Source organism: Orcinus orca, chromosome 2 (assembly GCF_937001465.1).
Source record: "Orcinus orca chromosome 2, mOrcOrc1.1, whole genome shotgun sequence".
Lineage (NCBI taxonomy): Eukaryota > Metazoa > Chordata > Mammalia > Artiodactyla > Delphinidae > Orcinus > Orcinus orca.
The window spans coordinates 75,533,297-75,550,760 of NC_064560.1; the positions used below are offsets into that span (position 1 = coordinate 75,533,297).

Genomic DNA, 17,464 nt, shown 5'->3' on the forward strand with positions numbered 1-17,464 from the left:
GGTGACCGTAGGTGGTTGGAGAGGCGGAGCAAGTCTGCTCTCCGGAAGGAAAAACAATCCTATGATTGCAGGCCCTCCTGTACCTGCCTCTGACTTTCTGGGGGGCCTCAGCAGAGTTTGGGGGGCTTGAACGTGTCCCGGGGAAGGAGCATCCTCAACCTGGCACAGGCGTGAGGGGCTTCCCAACCTCCATAGGGAGTCCCCCTGCCCCTCCCAGAGTGCCATCCAGAGCCCCCTTTTCAAAATCCTGCTGCTGCCTCTGCAAATGTCAAAGGCCTGAACACAGATACTTGGTCTTCGTTCCAAAGCCAGACTCCCCCTTTCCCATCACTAGATAGAGTTAGTCACAGACTGTCAGCTCCTCCTTCAGACCCCCTCTCATGTAGTCTTCCTTCCTTTCCATTTCCACCATCCAAGGCTTGAGGCCCATCACCTCACCCCTCCAAATGCTCTCCTGCTTCAGTCCTCCCCACACTTCTCTGACCAGGGGCTCCTCCCCGGTCAGTAGCCAGAAATGCCCCCCCATTGCCTCTAGGCCAGTGATCCTCAAAATGGTCCCAGACCAACAGCAGCAGCAGCACCTGGGAACCTGTCAGAAACTCAAGTGCTCCGGCCCACCCCCAGACGGACTGGATCAGAAACCCAGGAGGTGGGACCCAGCAATCAGTGTAGCAAATCCCGCAGGGAACACTAATGCCAGCTCAAGGTTGAGAACTACTGGTCTAGGATAAATTCTAAATGCCTTATGTTGGCACCCAGGGCCCCGCCTCATCTAATCCAGACACCTGTCCATTCAGTTCATCACCCATCTCCATCCCACAGTCGGCTCGTGGGCCCCTTACCTCGGGAAGGACCTGGCCAGGAGGCTTTGCCATCACTCCTCCCACCTAGAACCTGAGGCCCACTCCCTTCAGCTCTACCCGAAGGACCTGCCCCACCCCATCAGACCCCAGAGCCACTCCCTGCTCTCCCCACCAGCCACCCTGCAGGCTCCAGCACACCTTCCTTCCCCTGCGAACCCGGACTGCCTTCCGAGACAGGGCCCACATCGTATTTCTCTTTGAGGCTCGTTGGGAGCCTACCAGCGGGTCCTACACATGGCAGCTGTGTGATAATGATCTGTTCATTTAGTCAACTATGTTGACTGATTGCTTGATTTATAACTGGAAAAGCCTGGGAATGGCCTGTGGGGCAAGAGAAGAAATGTGTTTTCAATGCCTTAATGTGCCAGGCTCTCACTAAATGATTTCGGACTTTATCTTACTTCATTCTCTCAACAGCCACACAAAGCCAATGTTATTTACCCTTGTATGGCTGCAGACAGGGAGGTTCAAAGGAGGTAGGCAACTTGCTCAAGATCACAGCCCGGAACGGCTGTTCAGTCTCACTTGCTAAAGAACAGGAGTGTGACGGTGCAATTGTGTGCCCATGTGCAGAAGTGTGCACGGGGAAAGGTTAACCGCTGACTCCGAGTGGTTCCCTCAGACATACTGGCTGCAAAAACATCTCCTGTTGCACACATCCAAGGTCAGGCAGCTGCAGTATCTCAGAGTTCAGGAAATAAGCTCCAAGAATGCAATCAGTCTAAGAAGACGTCTTCAGTTCATCATCCCATCTTGTATTTCTTTTTCTTTTATAAAATGTTGCCAACTAAATAAAAGTTCAGGTGGGAAACTCTAGTTACGTACCCTAGGTAAATAATGAGGTAGGGTTAGGTACCCTAGGTGACACTCATGGGCAACCTGATGCCCATGAGCGATGGGTATAGAAAGTCACCGTGAGGCAGAGTGAACGTCCTTCCAGAGGAGGCCGTGGGAGGCCTTAGAATTCTCTGCTCCAAGTTCTCCCCTTTAATTCTTCCACACCCCAAATTTCACAACTGTTGTTTCCCTTCCTACTTTCCTTAACATCCACTCAATTGTTTCTTTTTACAAAGTTTTAAAAAATATACTTTGCATTTAACAAATATATTTATGCTGTGCATGATAAATTCTTCAGTAATATTAATTGATGAATGACTAAGGACTATGTGCCTTCCCCACACCTGTATCAATATAATGATGCAAGATAACATGGCTTGGTCTATTTGCTCCCTTTCAAATGGTCTCCCCATCGTATACTTTTTGCCAAGACCAATTCCTACTCAGCTGTCAGTGATCGAGTGATGTTGCATTAAAAAGCTGGGCAATTTTGGGTCAAGGAAAAGTGAGTTGGGTAGCTCTAAAGGGAAAGGCAGCAACCTCCCAAACCAGCTCCTTCATCGTTGAAGTCAGGCTGCCCTCTTGAGAACGCGGTCCCCCAACTCTTCTAAGCCACCTGCTCACTGCCTGGCTGGACTCAGCCCCCCTGTTCTTACCTAGACTACACTTCTTCCCCTATGGTAAAGGTGAGCATTCTTACAGACTGGGAGGAAGAGCTATGGGAACTAAGACTGTGGGGAGCAGCACAGGTGAAGGACGACCACAAGGGCCCCCGCGCTGCAGTCAGACAGAGCCAGGGCAGCTGGGCCATCAGGACCCCAGTGAGCGGCCTGGGTGAGAGAGACCACAAGCCAGCCCCCTATGGAGCATGGCTGTGACTCCAGAGAAGGCACACTGGGACTATCCTTGACCTTCTGTCCCTCCAGGGTGGCCTGGAAAATGGGCCACAGCCCAGAGCTCCTGGGTGTCCTCTCTGGTCCCGACATCTCACCCATAGTGCATCCCTGCAGGCCACGGCCTCAGCCAAGAAGGGGTGGACAGACTCTGGGCGGTGGACTCCCCTGAGCTCAGTATTCATGAAGGAAGAGTGGCCACTGCTCAGCAGACCAGACCCCTCCTCTCTGTCCACCTCTCCTCACGTGTGGGGATGAAAACAGCCCCTCCAACCACTCATTTCAGACAAGCAGCATAGAGAGTCTTTTCAGAGACTGACACTCACTCTATCTCCGAAGTTCCACCTCCACTGCCTGCTCTGGTGAACTTTAACCTGAAGTTTCTTCGAATTCTGCTGGCCTTCCATGATCTGGTCCCATTCACACGAGGCAGCTGATCCAAACTCACATTAATCCTCTGGGAGGAAAAATACCTTCCTCATATGCCCAAAGTTCATCGCTTTGAAGTTATACGGTTACAGAAACTCTTCCAAAAACCTATGTTATGTCTGAGGACTCTCTGAAATGTAAATAAAATGAAGATGCATAAACATAAAACAGTTAATACCTGAACCCACGGTCTCTGAAGATCCAAAAAGTGCAGCTTGCACAGCTTTTCAAGATAAGATACAGGGTAAATACCACAGACCCGCCCCTCTGCCCCCTGTCAAAAGCGGGGCGTGGGGAGGGAGCAAAATGGAGCATGAGATTTACTTCCCCTGACCCATAAACAATTAATTAAGTAATGATCTAATCATGCATCTCCTTTAAACAGGTACCAAATGTCTCTGGAGACAGACAGCACAGGGAACAGAGCCTGCATGCCCTGCCCCGCAGGCAACACTCCTCACTAAGCCATTCTGGAGATGTGAGATGCAGCAGGATTTAATTCATACTCAACATTGGAATAAAGTTTTATTGAACACAGCCAGGTCCATCTGTTTCTTTACCTTCTATGGCTGCTTTTGCACTAAAAGGGCAGTGTTGATTAGTTGTGACAGAGACCATATGGCCTACAAAGTCGAAAATGTTTACTACTTGGTCCTTTACAGAAAATGTTTGCCAACCCCTGCTCTACATGATTCTTTAGACACAAGGAGGCTTTGGAATGCTCCCAACTGTGGGCACCAAAACTCATCTACTGGGCATCACTCCTCCCCTACACCTCGTGGTTGAGCCAGTCCTCAAAAACACACAACAGGCGTGCCACATCTCTATGGTGCTTCCACCGTGGTCCAGAAGGACTAACACTGCATTACCGCCCAGCTGAACTGTCTCAAGCACGTTGGGGAACCAAAATCAAAGTAAGGTGGAGTGCGATGCAAACCTGGTTAGCCTATGTTCTGTTGCTTTCTTTTCTAGAAAGGCAGGACCACCTTGTCACCAAGAGGTCCTCTCCAAATCACCTGCTGTCTCTGGCCTCCTGGCCTTCTGCCCTTCCTCTATAGGGTGTACTTAGGAAGAAATGTCCAATGTCCAGCTTACACAAATGGGATGATCAAGGCAGACTAAACAACAGAAGTGTCTGCTCAAGCAGAAATTAAAATCTAAAGTCTTAGAGGTCCCTCCGCAGTTGGCACACACTGAACTCAGCCTCTTGGCCTCGTTCCTTTATCTAAAGCACAGCGCCCTCACATGGTGCCAAAGGGAAGGACAGTCTTCCTGAAAACCTGGAGGACGGAAGGGAACTCTCACTGCTCAGATGCCATCTGTGAGAGGGCCCAGTACTCACTCTGAGGATTTTAAATCAATGTTATCCAGATTTCCACCCTCGACTCCTTCACAGATAGCGCCTTGCTGGAAACTTTACACCAAGAAGTATAAACTCTGACCTCTACAGAAACTCACTAAACCGCAGCAAATGGGATTCAGATGTTTCCATGTTCAGTACAGTGATGTGACCTAGACTTTAAACACTTTGGCAAAAACAGGAAAAATGATGTGGGCCTTCCAGTCCCTCCCAGAACATGATACAGCCTTGACCCGAGTCCTTCAGTGACCTGAGCCTTTTTCACCCCTACTTAAGCCTCCTCACCCATAGCCCACATTCCCCGCCCCTGTTCCACATTAGCTCCTACTAGGCCCCCTCCACGGTCCATTTTCCTTGTTTAACCAAAGAAGCCAATTTCTCCCAGCCCAGCAAAAGGAGATCACATTCTGATGAGGACTCAAAAAATCCTAAAAGGGGAACTGGTGAAGGCCAAGTCTTGGGAATTACTTCCCAAGTTCCCCTACACTGCTGGAAAGAGAGCAGAAGTCTCATATAAAGACTTGGACCCTCAGGGTTTCTGGCTTTGTTGCAGATTCGTGCCAACTTGTTGCACACTATGTGGATAAGAGCTAGAGAATTCTAGACGGTGGAGCAAGATAAGGTGGAGGTGGGGGAAGCAGTTTCTTGTGCCAGGGAAGCACAGACACAAAAGAATATCAGAAACCACTTCCCCAGAAGATAGAGGAACATTCTCTGAGCCCATCCCAGGCTCTGACGGGTGGGGGCAGCCCATCTGCCAGCCATCTGCGCTCTATGGGGGCACGATGGAGAAGCTGGGAAGTGTTTGTCTGGGCACCAGTGTAGCCAAGTGAGCCAGTGTGAGCACAGGCAGGGTAGAGGCGCACAAGAACTTCCTCCACCCCTCGGAGCACTGCCACGGGTGCCGCAAATGCAGCAGGGTGGGGTGGCGGAGGAATTACTGCCACATTGAGGGAGCTTCTGGGGATGACATTGTTCATCACCAATGTAAGCATTCCTCAGGCCTGGCTGAGGGTGAGTGCCAGACAAATGTCTGCTTGCAGTATAAGGTAAAAATATTAGAGACACCCTCCCTCTCCTGGTTCTCACGTTTCAACTAAGAAGAGTAGGTTAGTGGCCCGTCGGGGGACCCCTCCAAATATACTTTTCCAGGTACATAAAGACTCAAAAGGACAGAAAGGAGATCAATGCTCCATCCCCACATCCAAAAATAGGTGAGCTATACACATATAGATAGGTGTTCCTCATGACACGCACACATACACACCTGTGCAGATGCAAATAGCGTTCTCTCTACACCTGGGTCAAGCGCACCTCTCAGTCTAGGGGCTTGACGGATTTCATCTCTGCTGAACATGTGCTCCCTGGGCGGGCTGCGGCGTATCTCGCTATGCAACCCCATATCGGCGCTGGCCTGGCGCACCTCTGAGGCTTAGGACGGCCAGTGGAAGGTACTGGATAACAGGTCGCTTCCCCTTTCTAGCCCTCTGCTCATAGACCCTCTGGAAGGTTGGGGGTGCTCTCTCCCGCCAGCGGCAGAGCACGCCGGAGGCCCCACCCCAATCCCAGCCCTCCCCGGGAACCACCCCTCACCCCCACCCTCGGCGCCGCGACAGATCGCCAGGCAGACCCGGAGGGGGAGCGAGCAGTACCAGGCCGCCGGCGGCGCCGCAGGCGCTAAGCGAGACGAAAGAGCCGGGGTAGCCGAGCACGCTGCCAGAGTAGAAGCACAGCTCTGTGGGGCGTCCGCGGCGCCCGGCTGCGCCGGTCTCCTCCACCTCGAAGCCGCCGGACAGGAAGCGCAGGTCACGGCGCAGCTGCAAGTACAGGTCGCGCCCAAAGGCCGGCAGGTGCAGCAGCAGGGCGCGCTCGCCGGGCCGGGCGCGCGGGACGGCTGGGGGCGCGCGGGGGCGCCGGCGCCTGCGGGGCCCTGGAGCGCCGGGCAGCGGCGGCAGGTGCACGTCTTCCGGGAGCACCCGCCGCGGGAGCACCACCTCCACGTCGGCCGCCGCGTCGCCGACAGCTGCGGGGAGAAAGGAGACGCGTCAGCGCGGCGGGGCCCGCCCTCCGGCCCGCCGGGCGCAGGGTCCAGCGCTGGGCATCCAGCTCCAGCTCGGAGACAGCGCGGCCCCGAGCCGGCGCGCTCTTCCATTCCCTCGCCCCAGCACCTCCATGCCAGCCAGAGCCTCCGCCCGTGCCCCGCGCCACCGCCGGAACAGTCTCCGGCGCGGCCGCCCGACCACCTCCGGGGACGCGGCCGCGGCATCGGCGTCCGGAGAACCGGCGGCGGCGCGGCCTCCCGGCAACCGCCCGGAGCCCAGTCCTCCGGCCGCGGCCCGCGCCCACTCGACCCCGGAGCTGTCAGCGGTTTGCCGCCGGAGCCGGGCCGCGCGGGCAGGCGGAGGCCGCCAGGATGCCTCCGGAGGGCAGGGGGAAGGTGGCCGCGAGAGGCACAGGAGAAGAAGAGGCAGTGGGAGAGGGAGCGCTACCTGTGCCCGGGTCCAGTCCCCAAACCAGCAGCAGCAGCAAGGGCAGGACGAGAGGAGGCAGCAGGGCGCCGTCACACATGGTACTTGGGAGGAGTAGCCCCCCCCTCCCCGGACGGTCGCGGCGGAGTAGGAGCGCGCGAGGCGGCGGCGCCAGCCGGAGTGAGCCCTCCAGTCTTTGGAAAAAGTAATTAGCGCTGCGGACAAACCCAACGTGGTAAATCCCAAGCCCCGCCTTCTCCTCGGAAAGCGGGAGGTGATTGGACTCTCGCTTTCCCCTGCCCCGCCTCCCCCTTCTCTATTGGCTAGTGTGGGTCTAAACCAGGGTGCGTAGTTAGGTTGCAAGCACTTTCTTACACGTGGTTTCTGGGCAGTGGCGGGGATGGGACACCAGGTGGCGCAAGGGAGCCGTCTGGAGCAGCGCGATCCCAGAGGACCCGGGAAGACACCTGGCTGGTCTTCAGACTTTGTCCCCATTTTCGAAACCCTCTCTGATCCTGCTGCTCAGCTTCCCAAGAAGACAGGCCACAAATCGTCCTAGCCAACCGAGTTCACCCGTAAAAGCACCTTCTCTCTGCATCTAAAGTAAAACCAGTTTTGGTTGTTTGTGGGTGGGCACTTTCATGCACAATGTGCACAACTTTGCGCCGGATGCTACCTCCAAAGCGCAGTGTTTATGCAAACCCTTCACACCCCTGTCGTCTTTATTCTCACGGCAGCCCGTGGAACAGGCGAGATCACACCCTCTTACAGACTGAGAAACTGAGGGAGAGAGAGCTTAAGGAGCTTACTAAGTTACCCAGTGAGTTTCTGTCAAAACAAGAGCTAGAATTTGTGGTCCAGATTTCTGGCCCGGTGCTGCTCGCTACAAACAAGAGCCCTCCAAGGCAGGCAAGAAGGAACATTAGCCCGGTGTTACAGGTTAGGAAACGGGCACAAAGTGGCAAAGGCCGGACTCAAACCCAAGTCTTCTGGCAACAGAGTGAGTTCATTCTTTTCCCACCAGGGTATAACTGAGGTCTGCAAGAAAGGTGATTCCCTTAGCTTCCTGAGGAACGTCTTGTAGAAAACAAAACAAAACAGAATGAACTGAAGTGGTCGCTCCCCTTCCTTCCCTGTCCTGCCCGTTTCTGTTTTCTCAATGCAGAGGGGCTACAGCACTCCTATTGGACTCTGCTGAGGGCCTCTCAGAATCTAAAATTCATCACAAGGATTACACGTCATCAGAAGGAATCCAGAGGTGAACACTGTCCAGCTTTCATGACATTTAATCAACCCTAGGAGTGGACTGTGTCACTGATTCTCAATAAAGCCTAGCACTCTCACTACTGCAAACTTGCTGCTCTGTGTTTCCCTGGGGTGTGGCTGGTGGAATCATTTCCTGCTCTGTCGACCCCACCCTCCACTGCTCCAGGGGCTGCCACTCACTGCTGGGCATCTAAAGTTCCTGGAAGCCTCCACACACGTCCTGCTCATGGACAGGTTTGGGTCTTTTTTCCTCTCCTTTGACAGCAGCCTTAGCCAACTGAAATTTCAGCAGCATCTTCTGGTGGCACAAGATATCATGGTGAGCTTTTTGGTGTAGGTTTGTTGGCCAAAGAGCCACCTCAAAGGCCTGCCACTGAAAGCCAGGGAGTAGCAGCCCCACTGCCTCGCAAGAACAATTTTGCTATTGGAGTCCGCCTGAAGTAATAGTCATCAACCTATCAGATAGATGATGCTCAAATGCATTAGTCTGTAGGGACACACAAACTGAAACAACAGCAAGATGCCATTTCATCTTCCGGCCTGTCCAAAACTAAAGGGCTTGGAAATATCAAGGATTGGAGAGGACACTCTCCTGCCCATGGGTGGGGGTGTAAATTGGCACGGCCACTTTGAAGAACAAGTGGGCAAACTGCAGTCAAGTTTAAAATGTACACACCCTAGAACTCTGCTATTCCACTCTTGTTAACTAACACAGTTAGTGGTAGTTAGCAAGAGTGGAATAGCAGAGTTAACTGGCATATGTAGAAGAATGCTCACCACAGCACATTATTAAGAGCAAAAAACTGCAAAAACCTGAATGTTAATCATTAGATAAATGGCTAATTGAGTCCAGAAATAAACCCATGCATAGACAATCAACTAATATTTGACAAGGTAGCCAAAAATACTCAAGGAAAAAGGGTAGTCTCTTTAATAAATGGTGGTGGGAAAACTAGATACCCATATGCAAAAAAAAAAAAAGAACTTGGACCCCATCTTACACCACTCACAAAAAAAAAACACAAAAACTTGAAATAGATTAAAGATAAATGTAAAACTTGAAACTGTAAAATGTGTAGAAGAAAACAAAGGGAAAAATCTCCTTGACATTGGTCTTTGTAACAATTTCTTAGATGACAACAAAAGTGCAAGAAACAAAGCAAAAATCAACAAATGGGACTATATCAAATCTAAAAGTTTCTTCATAACAAAGGAAACCATCAACAAAATGAAAAGTCTACCTACAGTATGGGAAAAAATATTTACAGACCATATATCTGATAAGGAGTTAGTATCCAAAATATATAGGAAATTCATACAACTCATTAGAAAAAATAATAATAATCCAGTTTAAAAAAGGGAAAAGAACCTGAATAGACATTTTTCTAAAGAAAATGTCATACAAATGGCCAACAAGTACATGAAAAGGTGTTCAAGATCACTAATCATCACGGAAATGTGAATAAAAACCACAATGAGATATCACCTCAAACCTTTTAGGATGTCTATTACCAAAAAATCAAGAGACAACAAGTGTTGGCAAGGATGTGGAGAAGAGGGAACTCTTGTGCACTTTTGGAGAGAATCTAAATTGGTGCAGCCACTATGAAAAGCAGTATAGAAAAAAAAATTCCATGGTACTACCACATGATCCAGCAATTCCACTTCTGGGTGTATATCTGAAGGAAGACATTAAACTAAGTTAAATAAGTCAGTCACAAAAAGACAAATACTGTATGATTCCACTTATATGAAGTACCTAGAGTAGTCACTTTCATAGAGACAGAAGAGAGAATGGTGGGTACTAGGGGCTGGCAGGAGCAGCAGCAAGGATTTAGTGTTTAATGGGTACGAAGTTTCAGTTCGGGAAGATGAAAAAGCTCTGAAGACGGATGGTGGTGATGGCTGCACAACAATGAGAATGTACTTGAAGCCACTGAACTGTACACTTCAAATGGTTTAAATGGTAAATTTTATGTTATGTACATTTTCCCACAATAAAAAAAATTGCTTAAAAAAGGAAATCATTACTATTTGCTATGATCTCATGTCATCATAACACACAAATTTCCTGGTCTTAATTTTGTGGAAGGGCAGGACTTAATCTCATTTCACAGATGGAGGAGGGCTGGGGGTGGGGGTGGGGAGGGGATAAAAAGCAAGCAAGCAAACAAGCATGCAGAAGCCCTACAGGTGACAATGGCAGTCTGAATGTGATGTAAGGGAAGCCCTCTTTTTTGTCTGGGAATCAAAACAGTTTGTTGTGCTCACGGATGAGAAGGATCCTAAACTTTTCAGCTTTTCCACTGCTTTTTCTGAACTGCCCCTTTCTGGTGGGCAGTGACCTTTTCTGATCATGTTGTCTGGAACTGACCCCCAGTAAGTCGATTATATTGACTCTCCTGGCCTCTCGGATACTCCCTGTTTGGACGCTGGTCTCCATCATCATGACCACTGCTATTGTTAATGAAAGCAAGACAGTCCCAAAAGCAGCACAGATTCTGCCAAGAGACACCATGTTCAACTGCCAAAGTTAGAAATAGAGGGCCAAAGACACAGACTGGGCAGAGCACAAAGAGGACTGCAGGCACTTAGGCAGAACGCGACCCTCCGTAATCCCCCCACTCAGAGCTTTCTTGAGCTGGTAATTGATGGGTCCAGGTGTCAAGACTCACGTGTAAACTAGATCTGCGTGTAGGTGGAAGGAGACCCTGTGCCCTAGATATCACTAGGCATTGGTGGGGTGGTGAGGAGAGAGGGGGATTCCACATGACAGCCTCCTCTTACTAAATTCACTTCCTTTTGAGGCAAACAACCTTCCTTCCTGGGAGCCAGTGAGATGCCACACCCTCTCCAGCAGGGGGCGTCCAGCATCAGTCCTGTCTTCCCACAGCAGGCCCCAGCTCCCTGCTTACTCCAAAGACCTGGTTTTTCTAATTTATATTTTACTCTTTCCCTGTTGAGCTTGGATCCCAAATTTCAGCTTCTTGGCTAGCATCCCAACCCCCTGAGTGAATACTGCCAAACTCTCCCTGTGGGGTCTCCAGGCCCCTCCCTGGTTCCAGGAATTCTGGCAGTGTCAGTTCACTATGAATGGGTGCCCCAGCTGCATGAGGCCATTCCTGCCTGACTCTAGGAATGGCCCTGTCTGGGAATTCCTGCTGCCCTCCATTCCTGCTCACCCAATCAAGTCCCTGTTCTGATATTGCTGAACAAGCCCAAGTTACTACCCCTTTGAACACTGATTTTTCAGTCTAGCTGTTACTTGTTCAGTCAGGGTTGTACTAAGGTATTTCTAGCCCTTACCCTTTCCCAACATCTTGGCTCTTCCCCTCCTCCAGACTGTGCCTCTGAGGTCTCAGCCTGCCTTGGAACTGAGTGTCCGTGGCCTTCAAGTGTCCCCATTATTGAAAATACAACTCCATCCTCATGTCCTTCTGAAGGTCACCAGAGGCACCATCTGACCGGGAGGCAGCCCTTGCAGCCCCCATGTCTGAATGAGCAGGATAAGGGCCTTTAGTGCTAGACTTGAGCTCAGAGCTCTATCCCAACCAACTCCTCTTGCCCAAGGACAATTGAGAAAAGCAACATATTTTTCATTGTTCTGCAGCACACCTTTCCTTTCTTCCATGTCTTCCCCTTCTTTTAGCATTTCCCCTCAAGATTCCTGAGCCCTTTCTCTCCTAGTCCTTCCTTTGCTCAAGGAAAGCACCTTGTCTGGTATACAAGGCTAGGCTAACACATAATGCAAGTAAAGGCTGAAAAACAGGATAGACACAAATCTATATTTGATTTAGTAAATGCAAATGGTGATGGCTGAAATTGGTGTGATGATAGAATATTCAATATGTGGGACTGGATGGCTGTCTAGAAACTTGGGCAAAACCTACATTAGATTCTATGATGGTTTTTAAATATATCTGTTAATTATGACCCTATTCCCTTCAACAGGTGGAACCTAATTCTTCTGCTTAGAAAGTGTAGAGGACTTGCTTCTAATGAATAGAGTGTGTTAGGAGTGATGCTCTGTGATTTCTGGGGGTAGGTCATAAAAAGAATGCGCCTCTGCCTGTCTTTCTCTCAGATTATTTACTTTGGTAGAAACCAGTGGCATGAGGACACTCAAGCAGCCCTGTGGAAATGCCCATGAAAAGGAAACCAATATGCCAGAACTAAATGACTAGCCATGTGAGGGAGCCACTTCGGAAGCAGATCCTCCAGCCTCAGTCAAGTTTTCAGATGATTTCAGCCCCCAGCCTTAAGAGTCTGCCCCAAACATGTGAGCAGAAACAAGCCATCCCCACTGTGCCCTGGCTGAATCCATGACCCACAAAAACCAAAAGAAAATAAATTATAATTAGTTTTTTAAGGCTTTAAGGTTTTTGGTGGTGTATAATTTGTCATCCAGCAATAGCTAACTAATACAGACTCATAACACATACTAAAATTAATTCCAAAATAGATTAAAGATTGATATGAAAACATTCATATAAATGTAGGAGGTGGCCATCAGGAGTTCAGTGTACTTAGAAGGAAAATGCAGGGTGAGCAAGTTGACTACATTCACAAGAGCAGCCAGACAATTGGTTGGTCCCTGTACATGGCTCCTACACCAAGACTTGACCCAGGTCCATGGATGAAACTGACCAGCTTGCCTTGGAAGCAATGAGTGTGGATGCTTGGATGCGTGAGCACATGTGTTAGGCACCATCAGAGAGAAACTGGGAGTCCTAGTACCCAAGGTAAACGGAAACACTTTTTTAAAATGTCATACAAGAAGGAAATATAATCATAATATGTGCTTGACTCTGCAGAGAACAACTTTTACATACTTATCATAATGTAAACACTGTGAGATTTTTTTTGTTTTGTTTTGTGAATTTTTGAATTTTATTTATTTATTTTTTTATACAGCAGGTTCCTATTAGTTATCTATTTTATACATATTAGTGTATATATGTCAATCCCAATCTCCCAATTCATCCCACCACCACCACCACACCCCCGCCACTTTCCCCCCTTGGTGTCCATACGTTTGTTCTCTAGATCTGTGTCTCTATTTCTGCCTTGCAAACCAATTCATCTGTACCACTTTTCTACATTCCACATATACACGTTAATATACGATATTTGTTTTTCTCTTTCTGATTTCCTGGGTTTTTACTGTTCAAATCAACCAGAAAGAAACAACAGAATAAATCATTCTGGCTCCAGAACCAACTGTAAAAGTTATTGCCCTTCATAATGAAAAAAATGAAAGAATAGAAAACAAAAGAGAAGAGATGGAAAGCAAAAAAAAAAAAAAAAAAAAGATAAAGAAAAGTGTAGAGGACAATTACCCTCATCTTCCAAAGCGAAGAATCTAAAGAAATCATCTATGTTTGATAAAATAAGAAATACATATATTTTTTGAATTCACAAAGGTAACCAATAAAAGAAGTAAAAATCTCTCATATTGGAATAGGAATGTTATAAAAGTGAGGTAAATCCTTAACCATCATAGCAGTAAATCAATTGCTATATCTAATCTTGATATATAGAAAATATTGGTATAGTAACAGTTTTTTAATGATATGAAGGAAACCATCAGAAGAACTAAGAATAGAAATAGTTAAAAGGGAATGAGTCTGGAGTTAGAGAGAGTTGGGGGCAGGTGTTGTAGTCTCACACTTCAAGAATATCTTTATCATTTGCTTTCTTTAACTATTGAATGCAGTATTTTTTAAAAATTGAACCTTTTTAAAAATTTCAATGTCTTTCCACATTTAATATACTTAAACATATTGCCTTTGTTTTTTCAAGTAGGATGCATTTGTATACCATAATATACACAAACTACTTAATCCTTGCAATAACCTTGTAAGGGAAAAAATATTATCTCTCATTATAAAATAGGGAAAGTTAGCTAGAAATACTAACAATTTGCACAGATGACTTAATAAGTTATTGCCTTAAAAGTTATAAATCCTTAAAACGTTGACCATTTCTCACACAAATACCATGAGAAAAGAGTTCCACTTTATGGATGAAAATGTAATGGCAACAAAGATAAATAATTTTCTCCTGGATCCCAAGGATGTAGTAGATGAGCATGGTTCCCACTTCCTTCTTGCTTTTTCTGTAGGAAGTGGTGAGCATCAACACATGCATCTGAAAGCAGGAAATAAGAAGGCAAGAAGCAAGGCCTCACCATTACCCTTTGACGTGGCTGTTATTAACCACATTCTACAGGTGGGGCCATAGTGCTAGGGAGAAATAAGCATCGTGATTATCAGGGTCACACAAATGGTCAATGGGGCAGCTGTGATATGACTCAATGTTGGGGAACTTCTGTCACGATGGGGGGGGTGGATAGGAAGAAATAGGAAGTTCAAATGCCTGTGAATTTCTCTTCTCAGAGCCTCGGTTTTCTCATGTGTAAAAGGAGAGGGCGAGTTTGGTCATCTCCCTTTCAAACTTAAACTTGATTTTAGCCTACCAATTCAAACAATCCTTGGAAATGTAAACAAAGGCTTAGGGGTGTCCTGGTACATTATAGGCACTGGGTTCTGTTAATTGAATAAATAAAACAGTTGTATAAAATCAGAGATTTCTGAAGCCATGAAGACTTGGTAGGTGGTCAGAGATAAAGAAGCATCAAAACCTAGATTCATTTATTGTTATTCTTCTCTGGAGTAATTTTAATTCAACAGGTTAATATAGGTTTGAGTTTTCAAAAACACAAAGGCCTGGATATCAAAAAGTTTTCCACACTAGCTAGAAAAGGAAGGCCTCTATTAGTTAAATAATACTGGTATTTCTTCACAACAATCCCTGGCTGGTCATCTCATCTCATGAGTGTGTATTTCAGCACCCAAGACATTGACATATACCACAGCTCGACATATAGCAGGCACTCAATAAATATTTGCCAAATTACCGATAAATTATGGGTTTCTCCCCTTTCTTATATGTCATCCAAAACTTTCTTCCAAGATTAAACTTTGAAATACAAAGCTTGGCAGAGAAATTATAATCAGATCTATTTGTCAAAAACCTTTGCTTGGTAGGATCAGAAACCCACAGAGTTCAAGTGAGCACAAAGAGGGTGTTTGTTACAAGGTATTTAATATTCTAAAATCAATCACTACAACTCACAATATTAACAAACTGAGAAAGAAAAATCCCATGATCATCTCAGTAGACATAGAAAAAGCATTCGATAAATGCCAACGCTCATTACTGATTTTAAAAAAAGAATCTCTCAGGGAGGGGGAGCAATATAGGAGTAGGGGGGAAAAGGTTATTATGGGATTATATAAAATCATGTATGTGAAACTTTTGAAAATTGTAAAGCACTATAGAATTTTATAAATCTTTCATTCAAAAAAAAAGAAAAAACTCTCAGCAAACTAGCAACCTGATAAAGGACAGATAACCTACAGATGACACACACTTAATAGTAAAAAACTTAAATACTTTCTCCCTAAGATCAGGAAAAAGTGAAGGATGTCTGCTTTCATTATTTCTTTTCAACATTGTACTAGAAATTCAAGCTGATGCAATCAGGCAAGAAAATAAAAGAACCCAGATGGGAAAAGAGAACTAAAATTGCCTTTGTTCACAGATAATATGATCATCTTTATAGAAAATCCTATGAAATCTATAAAAAAAGTTATTAACACTAATAAGTTCAGGGAGGTTGCAGGATACAAGACCAAATAAAAATTTCATTTGTATTCCTATATACCAGCATTGAACAAACAGAAATTAAAATTTTAAAAAATACCATTTACAATAGCATAAAAACCATGAAATACTGAGGGATATGCCTGACAAAAGATGCAAAAGTCCTGTACACTGAAAACTACAAAACATCACAGAGCAAAATTACAGAAGACTGTGATAATTGAGGAGATATACAATGTTAATAAAACTCGATATTTCTAAAATGTCAGTTTTGGGAATACCCTGGTGGTCCAATGGTTGGAACTCTTTGTTTTCACCACTGTGGGCCTGGATTCAATCCCTGGTCAGGGAACTAAGATCCTGCAAGCCACACAGCATGGCCAAAAAAAAAAAAAAAAGAAAATGAGCTTTCCTCAAATTGACTACACATTCAATGAATCCAAAAAAAAAAAAAATCTCAGCAGATTTCTGGAGAAATTGACAAGCTAAGTATAAAATTTATGTGGAAATGCAAAATCCTAGAAAACACTCTGAAAGAACAATTTGCTGAACTATCTGATTTCAAGATTTATTGTAAATCTACAATAATCAGGGCAGCCTAATATTTGCATGATGTTAGAATATGTCAATGGAACAGAATATAGAGTCTAGCTATATCCACATGTATGTGGACAATGGATTTTTGGGAAAGGTGAAGAGGTAATCAAGTGGAGAAAACACACTCTTCAAACTAATGGATTAGAAAAATTAGATATCCATAGAAAAAAAAATTAACATGTATACCTTGCATCATATATAAAATTAACTCAAAATGGATCATAGACCTAAACTAAAACATGAAACTTTCAGAAGAAAACACAGAACAAAATGTTTATGACTTTGGTTTAAGCAAAGATTTCTTAGATATCACACCAAAAAAATGATCAAGAACATGCTGAGGGGCCGAGCCAAGATGGTGGACTAGGAGGACGCAGAATTTGTGTGTCCACAGAACTAGGACACCTACCAGGCACCAGTGGGGGACCACAGACACCTAAGGGGATGGGAGAAACACCCAGCAATCCAGCTTGCAGGATCTTGGTTCCCAGGCCACAAATCAGGCCCGAGCTCCTATGGTGGGAGCTCCAAGTCCAAACCACTAGACTAACAGAGAACCTCAGACCCCAGGGAATACTAATCAGAGTGAGGCCTCCTGGAAGTCTTAATCTCAGCACGAGGACCCGACTCTATCCAACTGCCTTCAAACTCCAGTGCTGGACGCCTCAGGCCAAACAGCCAGTAAGACAGGAATACAGCCCCACTCATCAAAAAAAAAAACCTTTTTTTTTTTGTGGTTAGCGGGCCTCTCACTGTTGTGGCCTCTCCTGTTGAGGAGCACAGGCTCCAGATGCACAGGCTCAGCAGCCATGGCTCATGGGCCTAGCTGCTTGGTGGCATGTGAGATCTTCCCAGACCAGGGCATGAATCAGTGTCCCCTGCATCAGCAGGCGGACTCTCAACCACTGCACCACCAGGGAAGCCCCAAATTTTTTTTTAATGACAAAAAGTTATGTTACAGATGAAGGAGCGAGGTAAAAGCCTACAAGACCAAATAAATGAACAGGAAATAGACAACCTACCTGAAAAAGAATTCAGAGTAATGATAGTAAAGATGACCTAAAATCTCAGAAACACAATGGA

General features: G+C 46.4%; 1 protein-coding gene across 5 annotated transcripts in view; it reads right to left on the reverse strand.

The window, feature by feature from the left end:
- Positions 1–7,036, reverse strand: part of ADAMTS17 (ADAM metallopeptidase with thrombospondin type 1 motif 17) — a 353,876-nt gene extending 346,840 nt beyond the window's left edge. For 4 of the 5 annotated variants that reach the window (XM_033431430.2, XM_049706098.1, XM_033431429.2 and 1 more), the window contains exons 1-2: positions 6,872–7,036; positions 6,035–6,405 (exon numbers count right to left, since the gene is read on the reverse strand). In XM_033431430.2, coding sequence (XP_033287321.1) covers positions 6,035–6,405; positions 6,872–6,950 — 450 coding nt within the window. In that variant the 5' untranslated portion in view covers positions 6,951–7,036. Of the gene's footprint in view, positions 1–2,919; positions 3,141–6,034; positions 6,406–6,871 lie in introns of those variants that run through there. The other variant, XM_049706099.1, reaches the window with a different exon arrangement.
- Positions 7,037–17,464: the final 10,428 nt, after the last annotated feature.